Source organism: Petaurus breviceps, unplaced genomic scaffold, assembly GCF_028583685.1.
Source record: "Petaurus breviceps papuanus isolate PSGF00001 unplaced genomic scaffold, PetGlider_PUasm1.0 208, whole genome shotgun sequence".
NCBI classification, from domain to species: Eukaryota; Metazoa; Chordata; class Mammalia; order Diprotodontia; family Petauridae; genus Petaurus; species Petaurus breviceps.
The window spans coordinates 25,838,977-25,857,355 of record NW_027185852.1 but is presented as its reverse complement, the minus strand read 5'-3'; the positions used below and the strand labels follow the sequence as shown (position 1 = coordinate 25,857,355).

At 45.1% G+C, this 18,379-nt stretch overlaps 1 protein-coding gene across 1 annotated transcript in view; it reads left to right on the top strand.

Moving 5' to 3' along the window:
* LOC138165360 (ELAV-like protein 4) overlaps positions 1–11,388 on the top strand; it is a 115,711-nt gene extending 104,323 nt beyond the window's left edge. Inside the window, exons 4-7 of the mRNA XM_069093613.1 lie at positions 2,257–2,410; positions 4,032–4,257; positions 5,985–6,023; positions 8,390–11,388. Of these exons, the coding sequence (XP_068949714.1) occupies positions 2,257–2,410; positions 4,032–4,257; positions 5,985–6,023; positions 8,390–8,717 (747 nt within the window). The 3' untranslated portion in view covers positions 8,718–11,388. The remainder of the gene's footprint in view (positions 1–2,256; positions 2,411–4,031; positions 4,258–5,984; positions 6,024–8,389) is intronic.
* Positions 11,389–18,379: the final 6,991 nt, after the last annotated feature.

Genomic DNA, 18,379 nt, shown 5'->3' with positions numbered 1-18,379 from the left:
CAGGGGTGGAGGCAGCCTCGGAGATGCCCTGTGCCTCCTGTGGTAGAAGGAAAGCCTTCCCCTTCAGTAAGAGCATCCCCAGCAGAAAGGATGGGCTACCTTGAGAGGTAATGAGCTCCCCATCCCTTATGCAGGTGATAAATGCCATTTATCAAGGATGTGGTTTGGGGGTGGGTTTTGCTGTTTCCCTTTTGTGTTTGTTCCTGGCATATGGCATCACGTGAGGTAACATTTGTAAAGCACCAGCCACCCAGTAGGAGTTTAGAAGCAGATTTCAGTTTCTTTCCCCTTTGCTGGCACAGTCTGATGCATAGTAGGGACTTAATAAACACTTGTTCCCTTCTCAATGCCTGGTGCATAGTAGGGGCTTAGTACCAAACACTTTTCCCTTCCCCATCCCCTCCTAAGCACAGTGCCTGGCACCTAGCTAAGGCATTTAGGAAATATTTGTTGCTTACCCAATTGATTGACTAGATTCTGGGATTCTAATACAGCCCTGTTGTACAGAAAATGCCCCTTTGCTCCGAGCTCTGCCTCCTCAGCCTAGCCTTCCATGGCAGGGAGTGAGGTTGGGATACACCCACGCCTCCCTCCCTAATAAGAAACCACTGAGAGCTAGCCCCAGCATCTTGCTGGCTCCTGGATTGCTTCTTTGGGGTTCTAGAATGTCCCTGTGCTGGCTTAGAGGGTCCAAGACAAGTCCTACTTCTCAATGGTTCTTAACTCTATGCCATGGACCCCTTGGTTCACTCAGACCTGGCTCAGGGGGGGGCAGTTTCTACTGCCATCAGCCCAGGCTGGCCCAGGGTAGAAGCCCTCCCTGCCCCTATGGTGGAGGAGCTGACAGCCCTCCGAGGCTCTCTGGCCCCTGTGAATTTAAAGGCCCTGTTGTCCCTCCCACCCCAAAGCCCCAGTGCCAAATGCTACAGACCACCTCCCCTGCCTTCATCAGCAGAAGCTAACATTAGTCACTCTCACCCCATCACTCTGTTGAGTCAATGTCTATTTTTAGGGAAGATCAGAGAAAGTGATCCATCCTGTGTGTTGTGGGGAGGGACTTGGGACCCAGTGGTAGGGGAGAGAGGGGACAAGGGGCAGGCCCCTGGACACCCGGCCACCAGGCCCGGGCTTTTTTCCAAATGTGCCAGCCCCCATGCAGTGAAAATGTGGCTTCTGTGATCACCTCACTGTGCTTACACACATGTGTCCCCATGTCTGTGCACACGCGTGCACCAGTCACGGGTTGATAGTCTGGATTGAATAAGACTGCTTGCCGAGGCCTGCTCCTGGTGGCCAGGCCGCTGTCCAGCAGCGGCGGCAGCGGCGGTGGCGGCAGCGGCAGCAGCACCAGCACCACCAACACCAGCGGCAGCGGCAGCAGCAGGCCGGCTGTAGAACTGGCCAGCTCTATTTTGAGCCATGGCTGCCCCAGAAAGAGCTGGAGCCGGAGAGATGGCTGCAAAGCATCCTTGCCAATACTGGGTGTTGTTTGTCTTTTGAATTTAAAAAAATAAAAATAAATTTAAAAAATCTAAAATTAGTGTCTGCTGAAATGCGCTCTGCTTATGTGTACGCCAGGGACTTGGCTCCTTGCAGACGGAATCTCAGATCTGTTTACACGTCTCCGTTAGCATTTTGGAAGAAAACAGCTCCCAGGGATGCAGGGAGATAACTCCTCTGAAATCACGCCTCCCCTTCGGGGCGCCGCTGGGCTCCCGCTTCCCGCTGCCTTGTCTGGCCTCCTCGGGGGTCGGGGGGCTCCAGAGCTGACGGGGTTGGCCCACCCGGTATGGATGTGATCACAAGGAGGGTGGGGCGGCTCGCGGAGCCCTCTCCACCAGGGCTGGGAAGAAGAACTTGGTATCTTCCATGAGTGTGTAGGGGAAGGTGACAAGAGGCTCTGAGCAGTCAGATTCGGTGCATGAGATGAGGGGCACGGAACTGGTTCCTTCACCTGCCGATTCATGCTCCACAGAGCCCTGGCTGTGGGCTTGCTTCATTTCGGGTTGATGGAGTGCTTTCCTGGCTCTCACGAGGACCCTAGAAGGGGTCAGTGGAAGGCAGACAGGTGGGAGCTTGGACGCCTGGGGAGGGCGAGGGTGGCTGGGCTGTGGGCACCATAGCCTGAAGGTGAACTGACCCTCTCCTCTTCCCACATGTCTTTCTGTTCCTCCCTCCTCCTCTCCACATCCTCCTCCTCTTCTACTTTACCTCTCTTCTTTCCCCCATCCTCTTCTCTCCCCCTTCCCCCTCCAGGTCTCCTACGCCCGTCCGAGCTCAGCATCCATCCGAGATGCAAACTTGTACGTCAGCGGCCTCCCGAAAACCATGACCCAGAAAGAACTGGAGCAGCTCTTCTCGCAGTACGGCCGCATCATCACCTCCCGCATCCTGGTGGATCAAGTCACAGGTTCCCTTGGGGGCTTTTTCCTCGTCACCTGCCCTGCCCTGTCCACGGTGCTGAAGAGCACAGGCCCTGGTCCCAGCTCTGCTGCTATCTGGCTCTAGTGAGGTTTAAGGGGATGAGTCAGTCAGGGCAGGTTTAACCCTTCTGCATCCAGGCACCCCTTATTTTAACTCTCATATGCTGAGTATCAGAAACACACACACACACATACACACTCCTCTTCTGGACTTCAGGATCCATTATTTCACCAGTGTGGACATTCCATTCACCAGCACAGATGGCAGCCACTTCACTACCTTAGACTATGTACCTGGCACATAGTAGGTGCTTAAATGCTGGTTAGCACAAAGAAGGTTCTAATATTTTGGAGGCAAAGAGTACCAGCTTTAGAGTTGGAGGACCTAGATTCAAATCTCAGCCTGGACACTTCTTGTGTGACCTCATTGGGTCTCAGTTTCCTCCTCTGTAAAAATCCAATAAAGAAGACATTTTTGAAGTATAAATGCTAAGCAATAGGGATACCCCCAAAAAAAAGCCAAACCAACAAGAAAAACAAAGAAGTCTCTGCCATTAAGGAGTTTACATTCTAATCAGGGAGACAACTGTAAATATTGGGTGGGGACAAGACAGACCCAGAGTAGATAGTAGTGGAGGACAGCCAGTGAGTGAGACCAGGTGAGGCCTTAAAGGAAGCCCACTCTTGGTGATCTCCAGCTTCCTCCTAGCTGGAAATCTGATCCCAAATGCCCATAAATGTATAAATGCTACAACCAGAAGGTATACAATCTACAATCACATGCAGGTGTGATGGCCAAGCTTCTGGTGAGGACTCCCTCTTCACCAAGCCAGCCATAATCCTCAGCAGTCAGTCATCAGTAAGTCCTGTGCTAGGCCTTGCTGAAAGAGTGATCTAAGGCATCCTTGGTCCTGCCCTCAGGGAGCTTACATTCTATTAAAAGATCCAAGTCATGTTCATTGGAGGAGTGTGTGTGTGTGTGTGTGTGAACATACCCATGTGTGTGTATGAATATATATCACATATAATGTACTTATGTGTGTGTACTATGTTGATATATACATGTATATGTGTGTCTTTCTCCATCTGTATTAACTGAAGAAGGATGTGGGTGTGTAAGTACACAGATACTTATATATCTTCCTTGAAGTCTAGTTTGCTCAGCCGCAAATGGATGAAGGTGACTGGTTGAATTATATCTTCTTCTTTTTTTTTTTTTTTTTTCTTTTTTGGAGGGCAATTGGGGTTAAGTGACTTGCCCAAGGTCACACAGCTAGTTTTTGTATTAAGTGTCTGAGGCCGGATTTGAACTCAGGTCCTCCTGATGCCAGGGCCGGTGCTCGATTCACTGTGCCACCTAGCTGCCCTGGCAAAGCATTTATTAAGTATCTACTGTCTGCTGAGCCCTGTGCAAAGTGACAGAAGAGATCAATTGGCCCATCAGCAAACATTTGAGTGCTTACTGTACTGGGCCAAGAGTGAAACAGTCCCTGCCCTCAGGGAGCTTACATTCTTTGAGAGATTGGCAGTATATGTTTTCTCCTTCTGGCCTGGATCAGTTTTTTGTTTTTTCACCTCTTCTCTAACCACGGTCTCTTCCCTGCTCAGGTGTTTCTCGAGGCGTGGGATTCATCCGCTTTGACAAGAGAATAGAGGCAGAAGAAGCCATCAAAGGCTTGAACGGCCAGAAGCCCAGCGGTGCTACGGAACCCATTACTGTGAAGTTTGCCAACAACCCCAGCCAGAAGACGAGCCAGGCCCTGCTCTCGCAGCTCTACCAGTCACCCAACAGACGCTACCCGGGGCCCCTGCACCACCAGGCACAGAGATTCAGGTAAGGACAGGCAGGAGGAGCCTGGACTAGGGCCAGATATGCCAGTAGAGGCATTGTTCCTCTGGGGTCCCCAGATTGTGTTCTGTAAAATGAAAGGGTTGGGACTTGACTGAAGTCTCCCTCAGTTCTTGTACTTTTTTACTCTGGAGATAGACAAGAAGATGGGGTCAGAAGAGAGGAAGACAGAGAGAAATTTTTTTTAATAACTTTTAAAAATAATTATGTTTTATTTAACATTCATGTTTTAAAATGTTGAGTTCCCAATTCTCTCCCTCCTTCCAGCCTCTTCTGCACCCATAGACAAGGCAATAGGACCTAAGAGTTTTTATGTTTTTAACCTTAATCACTAAAAGAAGGCCATAAATTCATTGTGACTTTGGGCCAGTCCCTTCCCTCAGGGCAGGGGGAGGCTGGACTTGATGACCTCCTGACCCCTAGAGTTCCTGCTTCCTCTTTGATTCTCACTCAGCATTCCCAAGGGACAGTCCAGGCCCACTCCCCAGCAGGTAGCTCGATTGGGGAGTGGGTCTCTGCTTCCATACAGACTCTATCCCAGCTGCTGTGTCTGCCTTAAGATCCTGGTGGCCTAGAACACAGTTTGGGAAGATTTATTCCAGGCCTAATTAGCTTCCTGGGGTCATTACCACCGGATGCCTGCTTTTGATGGACAGAAGCCCTGTGTAGCTTCTCCCCCTTTTTTTGGTGGGGGGAGGAGGGGATTTTCCTGTGATTTGCTTATCTGAAGGCCTGGTCTATGACTAATGGGAGGGGGAGCTATTCTCTTAATGGCCCCTAATACATTTCCAGTAGTGCTCTTCCCCCTCCTCCCCTCCTCCTTCTCACTCCTCCCTTAATTAAAGGGTGATTTTCATTACCTAGGATCTCCTAGGAATGTGGCAGGAAGGACTGGCCTGGGGTGGGGGCTGGGGGTGGGGGTCAAGAGAGACAATTAGCTTTTTTGGAGTCCTCTCCATTACCAGGAATAATAATGGGAGCTGAAATTGCTAATGATTTCTTCCTCACCAAGCATCCAAGTCACCTCATTTTTACTTTGTGTGACTGCACATACAGTATTTATGTAAAAAACCCTCTCCTGGAGGTTTCTAATAATGGAAACCATGGCTACTGCTGCCCCCAGGGTGTGAGCAGCTTTTCCCGGGAGGGCTGGGTGGGAGGTGGCTTAGAGCATGCTGGCCATTCACCCAATACAGGATGGTTTGGGGTGAGCAGCATTCAGCTACTGGCTTTGGGTTTTTTATTCTTCTCTCCTTCTTTCTATCCTACTGAGCCCACCACCTCCTCCCAAAAAGGAGAATGTCTGGAAGGGGGACAGCTGGGTGCCATTGGTTCACGTCAAACAGAAATCCTTTATCCACAAGTTTGATTGCAGTGAAAGGCCAATAGTTACAATGGCATTTAAAATTATCTTAGATCCAGCCTAAAATTCAGAAATTCAGAGAAAAAGGCTCAGGCTCAGAGGGAGGAGCAGGCGTAAGGAGAGGAAGAGGGAGAGACAGACTGAGCAGGCCCCCCAGTGGCTCTTCACTGGGCATCCCACCACGTTGAGGGCCTGAGAGGGGCAGCTGCCACTCACAGGCTTAGGAAGCCTGTTGGGGGAAGGGTTTGAGTGTCTCTGTCTGACAAGGGGGCCATCAGAATGAATCGTTCCATTGCTCAGTCTTGCCATCTGTGAGAAATTAACCCCGAGACCCTCCTTCTCTTTTCAGGCTGGACAATTTGCTTAATATGGCCTATGGCGTAAAGAGGTAATTAAGACTCCGCAGATCGCCAGATGTCCGTGTTGGCACAGATGGGTGCTATAATTTATTATTTTTTTTAATTCACTAACTTTTGAAATTTCTTTAATTACTTTTTTCTTCCACCAGCATGTCAAACCCTTAATTTTTAGTTCGGACTTCAGTTGGTTTTTGTTCATTTGCTTGTTTCTTTTAAGGGCACGCAGAGTCTGTGTGCGTCTCACATTTTTTTCTTTGATTTACAGGTGGGCCTCTAACTTGGTTCAGGTGTCACAGTTATAGTGCCTTGGCTTAAGACTGTCCTGGCCCTCTGATGACTACTTTTAGGAGAAAAGCATCTGTCTTTTCTCCAGCTAATTTTGCAAACTTGAACAATGGGGGTATAGTGGCAGAGAGTTCTGGGCTTTGGAGTCAACCCCAAATCCTGGCTCTGCTGCTGATTACCTGGATGGCCTTGGGCAAATAATTCCGACTTACCAGGGCCTTGGAGGTCCTTTGAAGGCTAGTTTAGGCACTGCCAAGATACTGTTAGAAGACACAGACTCCTAAAAATGACAAGGGCCTTGTATACAACAGGTGCTCAACAAAGGTCTTATTGATGGGACCGTCATCTGACAAGATTAAATCAGATTGAAATGATCTTAAATGATTCCTTGGCCTTGGAAAGAATTAGATTAGAGATGGCCACAGAGGTTGCCTCAGTCCCCTGCCTCCCACCTCAGTGCTTCTCATTAAGTCGGCCTTTGGAACCTAACTGTGTACACCTTAACTGGTCTTGGGTGTCTTCTGTTCACAGGTTTAACCTACACCAACTTCCTTTTTAGTTCTTTGCGTTCTTTTGTTGTTTCATTTCAAGAAGTTTGGGGGTCCGATTGGGCTGGGGGCAGGGGTGGGGGGCAGGTTGAACTACAGGGCGAGGCTCGATCTCAGAACTTCTGGGAGTTTCCCTGATGGGTGGGGTGGAGGTGTCACGTCAACGTCACCTGTTATTGACCCATGTTTGTGCCTCATTGGCTGACTAGACACACATGGGCTTTCCTTCTCCTTCCAGTTAGCGCTTGATTCCAAACCCCCCTCCCACCCCCGTATTTGGGAGGACACTTGTATCCTTTAACCAGACAGTATTCTAGCCACCCACCCCTAACCTGTATGGTAAGTGACTCTCTGTCCTAACTTGTCTGAACACAAACTCTCAGCCTCCATCATGAACCTGAATCACGAGACTGAGGAGAAGGGCAGAATTCTCTCCTGTCCTTGGATTATCCTTTGGCCCCAGCATTCTCCTCTCCCTCTCACCTCTTCATCCTCCTTCCTGGGGGATGGGGCCCAGTATCAGGAGCCCCTAGAAAGGGAGTCCATAGGGCATGTGCTAAAGGTGGGTCGGGGGCACCTTCCTTGTACCTCTCTGGCACCTTGCATATGTGTCCGGTTATTGCTAATAGGTTTAAAAAAAAAAACATGTCCAAGATCAAAATGGCAATTAAACACATAGCTAATCATCCAGGTCTGAATTTTTTAAAAACCCAAACTTTTAAAATAATAATAATTAGCATTTATGTAGCACCATCTTTGTGTGAAGCCCTGTGCCTAATTGTCAGAGATTCTGTTGAGGATACAAAATTCCTGGGATGACGTGACTTTATTATTTTGTACTGTATATCCTTGTAGCCATAGTTCTTGATGTGAGGTGAGAGCAAACAGCCCTCTGCTTCAGTAGGGGAGAGACCTTTGTTCACATCTCAGCCCTTTCCCCCTCAGTTTCTTCATTCTGTGAAATGGGACTAATCTCTCCCCACCACCACCTTCCCATGTCCATAGTGAAGAAGGTGTTCTTGGAAGCCAAAAGGCACTCGGGGTAAGGTAGTAGTCATTACCCTGTACTTCAGAGGGAGAATCTAAATCAAATCCCCCACTCAAAGTTGACCAGAATTTGTGAAATGGTTACACTTTGAGCTGACTACCAGAAGAGCCAGTCTTTTTAAGGCCACTCTTTAAAATTATTATTAATTTTGTTTTCAATTAACAAGTGATTTATTCTCTCCTCTTCTCCCCATTAAAAAAAAAAGAAAGAAAAATAAAACCTTTATCACAAAAACACTCCATTCTTCTCATGCAGGTAGAATATAGAAACAGACAAATCTGTAAGTACATCCCTGGGCCAGTCAAGGAGAACCCTCCAGGCCCTCTCCCATGTCAAAAGAAAATGCTACAGGTTTCTGTTTTGTCAGGGGACAGACCTTAAGCTCTCTGTGTTCTCTGTGTGTGTCTCTGTGTGTGTCTCCGTGTGCATTGGGATTAGGGGCAAAGCAGGGAGTGGTGATCCCATGCTCAGAGCGACATCTAGAAGGTTTCCCCCCACTCTGTTTGCTCCCCAGGTTCTCCCCCATCACAATCGACGGGATGACGAGCTTAGTTGGAATGAACATCCCGGGGCACACCGGGACTGGCTGGTGCATCTTCGTCTACAACCTGTCCCCCGACTCTGACGAGAGCGTCCTCTGGCAGCTCTTTGGCCCATTTGGGGCTGTGAACAACGTCAAGGTCATCCGTGACTTCAACACCAACAAGTGCAAGGGGTTCGGTTTTGTCACCATGACCAATTATGATGAGGCCGCCATGGCGATCGCCAGCCTTAATGGATACCGCCTGGGAGACCGAGTGTTGCAAGTTTCCTTCAAAACCAACAAAACCCACAAATCCTGAATTTCATATCCTTACTTATTAAAATATATATATAAATATATACGAACAAAACACACACAAAAAAAAAGAGAGAGAGAGAAGGAGAGAGAGAAACAAACTTTTGGAGGCTTATGTTCAACCATGGACTTTCTAAGCCAGTGTTGCCTAAGTATTAAAACATTGGATATCCTGAAATGTACCAGGAAAGGGTTTTATATAATGCTTAGAAAATAACAAAAACAAATCTTTGATGCATTGAATGTTCTTTCATAGTTGTTATTGTTGAATATGACCTACATAGATGACGATGTACAGGGATTTTTACCCAGCCGGCTAACTTTACCGCCTTCTTTGAAGGGGAATCTTTTTAAGGTGACCATTCGCCTATTTGAAGAAAAAAAACACACAGAAAAAAAAACATAAAAAAACAAACACAATTTTTACAAAGCAATGGAATTAAAAAGAAAGAACAAGATTTTTCTTTTTTTTTGTCCTTTTCAAAAAACATTTTACTCCAATCAGATTGGTAAACCCCTCCAACTTCAAATTAAAGAGGAATAATAAAAATTGCAAAACAGGAAAGAAAAAAAACTTTTGCAATTTTTTTTTAATTTTTCTTTTCCTTTTCTTTTATATCATGTGAACTCAGCAGCCTTCTGTTAGGGGGATGGGGCCGAGGAGGACACCTGATGACATTAACAATTTAATATCATTAATGTTGCCAAAGAGGTGGTCTCTTTGCTGAAAATGGGTTTCAAGAAAAATCTATTTTTATAAAATATAAAGAATTTTTACAAGAGAATCTGGATTTGAGAAAAAAATATTTTGACTGGCTAATTTAGGGGAAATTGACAGCTTTGTCATGTTCATACTGCACTGGTAACTTTTTAGAGATCAAAGATATGTGTTTTAATCCGGATTCGTAGATTGTTTTTTGAAGGATGGGCTACAAACAGATGATCTTCATATCTTTTCATAGCATGTAATAATTAAAAAAAATATTAACTACTACAGGAAGGGAGAGCAGAGAGGGGTCTACCCAGGGTACCACAGTTCCCCACAGTCAAAACCCAAAAGCAAGGAGAGGAGATGTAAGACGGTTTTTCTTTAAGTCATCAGTATGGGATCTCAACAGAACAAAAGTTTAAACGATTAATTTTTTTCTTCTAATCGGAAGCTTCCTTAGTTTAAGCAGTAGGTGCTACGAAATTATTTACATATCTTAGTGTCATAGTTCAATGTAATGTGTTTAGGAGAGAGAAGAAACAAACAAACAAACAAAAAAACTACATTTGCTTTAAAATTTGTTAAGGAATTTCGAGATTGACTTTGTCGCCCGTGCTGATAGAACTGGGCTATGTCGGTCCATTGGAAACACCATTTTTGGTTTTTGCTTGAATCACTATTTATTACTTGCCGATGTGAATGACGCATATGGGCCAAAATCAAATCTAGCTAGTTTTACTTCTTTGTTCATTTAAACAATGGGAAGAAGCATATTATTGTGTCATTTTGTTGTGTGTGTATGTGTATATATAATATAAATATATATATATATAAAGTTATTTTTCCTTTGGGTTAATTTATTCTAAGTTGTAACACTTTGCTAGTTTCGTTGGTATATGTCCTTAAAAAATGTTTTCTTATAATTGAGTGACAGAGGTATCAAGTAACTTGTGTAGAAATATTGTTTGCTCTCTATTGTCATGTTTGTTGTGAATATTTTTCTTACTGCACAGTAGAAGAAAATCACTATCACCACCGGGTCTTTCTTTTCATGTAAATTCAGATTGGGGAGAAACAAACACACACTTGAAAAAATCAGAGCGAAAGGAACAAAAAAAATGTCTGGGGGGTGGGGTGGGGAGGGCTCTCCCGGTCCCCGTGCACTGACCAACCACACAAGTACATTTGTGCTTTGTATGGTTCGATATTGAAAACAGGAAAACGGGAAAAACAAACAAACAAACAAACACCAAATCACAAAAGGGTCCATGCTCTTCCCTGGGTAATAGAAGTAACTCGCTATGCATAATCTAGCTGATAGTTAAATTGGTTATTGCTTTTCTTGTCTTGTTACATACAAATCTTTTCAATACAAGTTTAGTCTTAAAGGTAATAAAACGTTATGGTTATTTATAACTCGGGCTAATTTTGTGCGTTTTTTTTTTCCCACGCTAAACCCCCTAAGTGCATGTCACCAAAACCCCAGTTTCCACACCCAAAGAGGCAAATTTTTGTAGAAGTAGAGAAACACCGAAAAACCATGGCTTGCATCCTCGATGACATCTCCTTTGGGCTCTTTGATTTTCAGCCTCTACAACGTTCAGGTTCTCTTCTCTAAATTAGCAGCTTTTCAGTTGCTGGGACACTCATTCCATATTCCATCACCTGCTGTGAAGAAGCTTAGTTCTCTGGCCATGTTCTGACACATTGGCCGGGGACTAGTGGGGAAGGCATGCCAAAATCTTTTCTCTACAATGTGTTTACTATTGGGGGGAAAAAGGGGGTGGGAAAAAGAAGCTTTCTTAGGACCAGGCAGTTGTATACTTTAGTTGCAATGAATGACTTCATGTTAACCTTGCTAGTTTAGATCATTTCAGAGGGAAAAAGTATTGTAAATGTTTCTTTTCTTAATCTTGTTGTGTTTGAATTATTTGTACTTTAACTGTCCAGACAATAAATGAAAGTGTGTAGAATGGCTGTGGACTTTGCAGATTTTTAAATGTATTCAGAATTTTTTAATATATACACAGTTGCATGATAATCCTGATTCCTCTCAGGTCTTTTACCAAAATCCTGTATTGGCTACAACAGCTCTCTCTGAAAGGAAGGAGACTGCTCCGTTCATGAAGCTTCAATGGTTCCCTATGTCCTCTAAGATAAAATATGACCTCCTATGTGGTATAAAGCCCTTCACATTCAGGATCCAGCCCACTTTTTCAGACTGATAGCATATCACTCCCTTTCATACATTTAATGATTCAGCAGAACTGACCCACATTCCCTAAAATACACATTTCAGAGTGTCTCTGCGAAGGCTGTCTCCCAGGTCTGGCATGTTCCCCCTCATCTCAGCTTCTGAGCCTGCTGGCTGGAGGCTAGCCTCTGCTCGCTAATCCAAAGCTTCCTTTGCATGCTACCTGCAGGACACTTTTCCTGATGCCCTGGTTGTTCATGAGCTCACCCTTTATCCTCATGATCGTGTTTCTACCCTTGTTTATGTCATTTCCCTTCAGATGGAGAGCAGGACTATTTTTGGCTTTCTTTGTCTTTGTGTTTTCCCATCTCCTTACTGCCATACCCTGTATATATAGATAGGTAAATAGTGCTTGATGAGTTAGAAGCGACTTTATGTGCTTCAACTGATGCTCCCAAGAGCCCTGTGAGGTAGATTGTCCCCATTTACAGGATGAGTAAGCTGAGGTTCACATTGATGAACTAATAATGGTGGGGCTGGGACTTGAACCTAGTTCTTAGGACTCCAGCACTCATTCTACCACATTACAGTGATATCCTTGATCAATGATACTCCTCCAAATAAAATTTCTGTATGTAACCAAACCCAACCATTTCAAGCCAAGTCATCACTTAATGGGTAGTGATTAAAACTCAGCTCAAAAAGTGATATAAACTCTTGCTGGCCAACTCAAAGTCCAGACACTCCTAATTCACATGAAAGAAGATCTTCAGACTTACATGGGCCTAATGGTTTATGGGTGTGAGTGGAGCAGATTCTATGCTTGGCCAAACCAGCAAAGGCTTCTTAGCTACAACGTTCACCTTTCACCTAACCATAGGGAAGGTTTTCTATATTTTGATTTCTATTCTTTGAATAGAAGCCCTAAAAGACATTCTTCAAACATAAGTATTAACTTGGAGAGGGGGGAATCTTCACATTTAAATGTTCACTCAAACAGTTGATGGTAGATATAGCTTCTACACACTGTAGGCCCATTTCCTAGTTTGGACTCATGAATAGCTGTTCCATCCTTTCTTTCAATGTTGCTTTTTCCTTAACTATACTTCCTGAGCCCCCAATATGCTTTAATAAACCAAAACACTGGGAAGTGTTTGGGGTTAGAGACCTAAGCAAAATGGTTTTAATGCAAGCCCCTTTTCTGTTGCCTCTGTGAGAGGAAGACAACACTGGTATTGCACTAACTTCAGTAGGCCCTGCCAAATTGAATAGGCTTTGGGGCAGCTCCAGTGCCATCTATCTGAGGCCTTGCCTTAGCGAGATAGATCTTGTGGCCAGGGAGCTGGCTGCCAGAAGACCAGTCATTCTAGCCAATAGCTCATTAGACCATTGGCCAGGCATGGAAGGACTGGTCTGCATTAACACAGAGGGAGTTCCCCTTAGTAGATTATGAATCCTTGCCAAAAGACCCCTTTGGTTACCAAAATCGAATAAAATTCCAGTTTTCCAATACTCATAAGTCACTGGGTACCATCCAGATGAACTTTAAAAGTCCTTGGTCTCGTTGACTTTCGAGACAACTGCAATTTTGTTTTGTCTTAAGAGAAAACCATTTTTCAGGAAGGGGAGCACAAGTAAGCTCATTTGGTCCCCTGTGGATGAAGCAACCTTGTGATCATAAGAGCTACATATAAAAAATAATTTTGTCAGGCCTAAAAGAAGTGTGTTGTCATGCCCGTGCTTTAAGCCTCTTGTACTTCTGCTTGCCTCCCAGATATGGATAGATGGAGGAAGCGTTTGGTGGGGCCTATGAAGCTTTGTCCTAAGCAGTGTTACTCCCCCCACCCCTGCCCTAGCCCTTTCAAATGTCCAGAGGCAGAATGGCGTATGATGTCCCTTGGCCACATTCCCCATGACACATCTTAATGTTCTCTAGAGTTGTCCCACTATGCTTAAAGCTGCTATTATTCTTTCATCTAGTCTCCCAAAGCTGACAAGATGGAATATTGTGGACCCTTGGCAGGGGCTGACCAATCGCAGGGAAGCTGAGTCGATTAAACTTCCTTCGACCTGGAAATGGTCCAGTTTGCATGGTTCAGCTATTGTATGTTTTGGAAGCCCTGTAGCATTTACTTAGCATCATTTCAGTTACACGGGGTTCTAAAGGAAAGAGGAAAGGAAGTGTCTAGTGTCTCTTGTCACCTAAACATCCCCCCCCCACCTTCCCAAAGTCTTATGTAAACTCCACCAGCCAAAGCTTCCTCAGGGCATCTCCAACAGGTGCAAGCTCGACAATTGGGGTCATACTCACGCATCTCTTCCCACGATTAATCATGTGCTGATTTGGAAGGAGGATGGCTTGTCCTCATTAGAGCCCTTTGTGCCGGGTTGTAAATAAAAAAGGATTTGTGCTTCCACAAAGCTGAATTTCATAATAGGGACTCAGATTTAGGCAACACTTTGGTATGTGACACAATAAAAGCTTGTTGACTGACCGATTGACTTTAGCTAAGAGATCAGCCTGTGCAGTCTTTCCTGGTGGAGCCCTCATTCACGAGTCTTTTTCCTCCTGCAGATGCTAGGGATTGGGTCTTCAGCGGCAGATACACACACTTCCTCTTGCAAAAATCAACTGGTTTTACTTCATATGCCCAGTGCCAGGCACACAGTAAGCACTTAATAAATGCTTTTTGACTTGACATGCCAGGAATAGCCCAATTAAAGGGCAGTTATAGACACTTAACCTATAGGTAAGAGAAATCCTGGCTGAGAGCAAAAGTGCAGTTTTGTAAACATCTGGAGAATTGGATAAAAACTGGAGCCTGAAGCTGTCACAGTGACCTCACAGGTGCTTCATCCAAAGATCCCCATGCTGTGTTTTACCTTTTCCCCTTCCTCTGTTCATCTGGGAGAAGAGAATATTGAAGGAAATTACATTTGATTTCTAGAAGCTAAAATCGAGTTTCTGTGTAGTCCAGAAAGTGACTCACACTGTTCCTTTATCTTGTTAGCTCTTTTGGTGTAATAGGTAATAAGATAATTTCTTGTGGAACTCTATTTGTGCAAGAGTCAGGTTTCATCGCTCTGTGCAGCGCACTTACAGAAGTGTCTTCACAGGAGAGAAAGAGGCGTAATCTGCACTTAAGATTTAAATAGACATGAGAATATGGAAGTGTTCGTTTAAGGGAAGTAGGAAGAGGTATTTCTCTAGCCTCTTTTCCCCTCTTTCTACCAGTAGAATATCCTCTAACTCTTTGTCAAAGCTCAAGTTCATTAGTGGGAAAATTTCGGGATGACCACTTCTGGTCCCAATAAAGCTTGCCATTTACTGTTGATAAACTAGGCAATTAAAGGGCTTCAGAACCCATTATTTCAGGACAGTGATTGGTAAAAAAAAAAAATAGTGAACTAAGCAGAATGTGCCCAGAATTTGGCTCCATCCCAAGACCCCAAACCTAACATTACCCTGGCATTTATGGTGTCATTTGCTCCTGTCTTTATAGGTGAATCAGTTCCATTGTATAAGGAGTGAGTGAAATCATGGTATCCTGAGGCTCCTGACTGTCCCCTAAATGGCTCTGGAAAATGATTCTAAACTGTTCCTTCCTCCCCACACAAATTAATAAAGAGAAACAGAGTGTGACCACAAAGGGATAAGATTTGGAAATACAGTTAGGATGTTGACAGTGAATTTAGCAAGCAAGACTTTCCCAGGAGGAGGGTAGCAGGGAAGGGCAAAGTTGGGTTATTGCATTTCCCCAGAAGATTACCCCTTTGGATGAGAGCCAAACCCTCTCCTTGGCAGCTTTACTCATCCACTCGTGGTGCTAAAGCTGAATCATAGGCTTTGCTAAGAGAAACTCGGAGTCCAGAATGAGGGGGGTGAGTGTCCTGCTGTCCTTGGCCCTGGTGGGGTTCTCTTCTAGGTGTCATATTTGAAGAAGGATATTGATCAAGTGGAACATTCAGAAGATGGTGACCAGGCTAGTAAAAAGCCTCAGGACCAGGTCACCAGAGGACCAGTTAAAGGAACAGGGATGTTTAGCTGGGGACAGAGAGGATGAGGGAATTGAGAGCAGCTTCCACACATTTGAACAATTGTGTGGCAGAGGAGTTAGATGCGTCCTCTTTGTCTCTGAAATGCAGAATAAGGAAAAGGGGCAGGAAAAAAAAGTAGGAAAACTCTCCAATCAAAGCTGTTCAACGGCTGGGATCAATGATCTCTGGGAGTATTCAGCTCCCTGTCCCTAGAATTGTTTACTCACTTTTCTCAATGTTGGGGATGCCTGTTCAGGTGCTATTTAGACTAGATGCTACCTGAGGTCCCTACCCATGATGCACTTGGGTACTCTCTATCTCTGACATTCCCTGTTCTCAGGCCCCTCCCAGCCCTGACAGTCTGGGCATGGTTAAACAAGCAGCATGACACTGAAATACAGAAGGTGGAGGGGGCTGGTTTGATCTAAGGGATAGCTCAGTAGCATACATAAAAGCTGCCAGATGTGTGATGCCTAATCTTCATCTACACTTGTCCCTCTCTCAAGGGGAGGATAAGACAGAGACAGCTTACTGACGAATGGGGGTGATTGGGAAGAAGGATACCCCACCCATGGCCTAAGTTAGGGCTTGGGAGCTGCCGAGGGAAAGGATGAAAAAGTCTTTCCCTTTCCTCCAACATGGTCATGTTTACAAAATGTTCTCCTAGAGGCAGCTACTGTTTGTCGTGAATGGAGTGCTGAGCCCTGAGTTTAGGGAGATGTGAGTTCAAGTCTTGCCTGGTTGTTCAGTCACGTTCAGTCACATGCAATTCTTCTTGGGGTTTTCTTCACAAAGACACTGGAATGGTTTGTCATTTCCTTCTCTGGCTCATTTTACAGATGAGGAAACTGAGGCAGACAGGACTTGTCCAGGGTAACACAGCTAGTGTCTGAGGCTGGATTTGAATTCAGATCTTCCTGACTCCAGGTTGGGTGCTTTAACCACTGAACTACCTAGCTGCCCTTACTAGCTGTGCAGCCCTGGGCAAGTTACTTAACTGTTCTGTACCTCAGCTGTGATATATTAACATTATACAATAATAGTTTGATAACAGCATATAATAATAATAGCACCTCCCTCCCAGGGTTGTTGTAAGGACCAATGAGATGTTTGCAAAGTGCTTGGCATGTAGGAGATGCTTAATAAATATTGATTTTTTTCTTCACAAAAGCCCTATGAGGTGGGGCTTACAAATCACGGTAGCCCCGTTTTACAGAGCAGGAAATTGAGACCCAGTGATGGGAGTGACTTGTCCAATCAACACCTTCAGAGAGAATTCTCAGACCTGCTAAGTCCAGTTTTCTTTCTACCAGAGCAGGCCATGTCTGGAAAAGACTTGTAGTGAACATCTCTCGAAATAGATATTGGTCTGAGTGTGGGCCATCCCACTAAGCCAGATTTCTTTTATAGGAAAAGTAGGGGCAGCCAGGTAGCACAGCGAGTAAGAGCACGGGCTCCAGTGTTGGAATGACCTGGAGATCGAATCCCGGGCTCAGACACTTAGCAACCACCCAGAAACACCTGGCCGTGTAACCTTGAGCAAGTTACTTAACCCCGATTGCTTTAAAAAAAAAAGAAAGAAAAGTAAATAAATTATCCCTTGTATTTTTTTTTTTACTGTGCCTAAATGTGCCAATGTAGAGAGGAACATCTGGAAAAATTACTGATTATTGGCTGCACTCAGACTTTTTATTAGGATTTATACAAGGTATTTTATGCAAGATGAGGGTGGCTAAGTCCTTCCTTTCCTTTATCTGAGGCTCCTTCTCTGAAAGGGTTTTCATTACAGATTCTTTCTAGGACTGTGTTCCAAGATCTGTCCCAACTCTGACATTTCCTGTTCTCAGGCCCCTCCCAGCTCTGACATTCCCTGTTCTAGGACCCCCCTCTAGCTCTAACCTTTGTTCCACATTCTAAGAACCAAGCATGACTATCATAATCATGGAAACAATGAACCTTGAGGTTTCCAGAGATCCAATTCGACCTTGATCTGATGGACAATGTGACTTGGTAGAAGTCAGCCAGAAAGCTGGTACCACATTTCAGGAAGGATTTTAACAAGCTGGAGCATGTCTGGGAAGGGAAGATGAGGGCACACTGGACACTATTCAATCAACGTGGATTTTTTAATCCACTCCCTGCACCAAGAACTAGAAATACAAAGACAGAAACAAAGCAGTTCCTGTCCTCAAGGTGCTTACACTCTACTTGAGAAGACAATGTTTATGGAAATAGTTATAGACAAAATGGGGGCTCCTGGGAAAGGCCTCCCACAAAGGGCAGGGTTTGAGTGAGTTTTGAAGGAAGCCAAGGATACTAAGAAACAGAGGAGGGAGAGCTTTCAATACTGTTGGAGGACTGGTTAAAGGAAAATGGGGGCTTTTAGCCTGAAGAGGATATGAGAGCTGTCAGATACGTGCAAGGCCATTACCGGAAAGACAAGCCTCAGTTCAGTTCCACAAACATTAGGCATCTACTATGTACAAGCCACTGTTCTAAACAGTCTTCCCAAGGTAGGCTTGTTCTGCCTGGTCCTAGAGAACCAAGAGAAACAGGTACAGGCTGTAGACAGGCTCGATGTGAGGAAAATGGTCCAACAGCGAGAACTGCAGAGGTGGCAAGGGCTGCCCTGGGAAGAAGGGGCTTCCCTCCATCTGCAGAGCCTGGAGCCAAGAACCCGGAGATCGCCGGCTTAGCACTCCTCGTCAGTCATGGGCCAGACAGG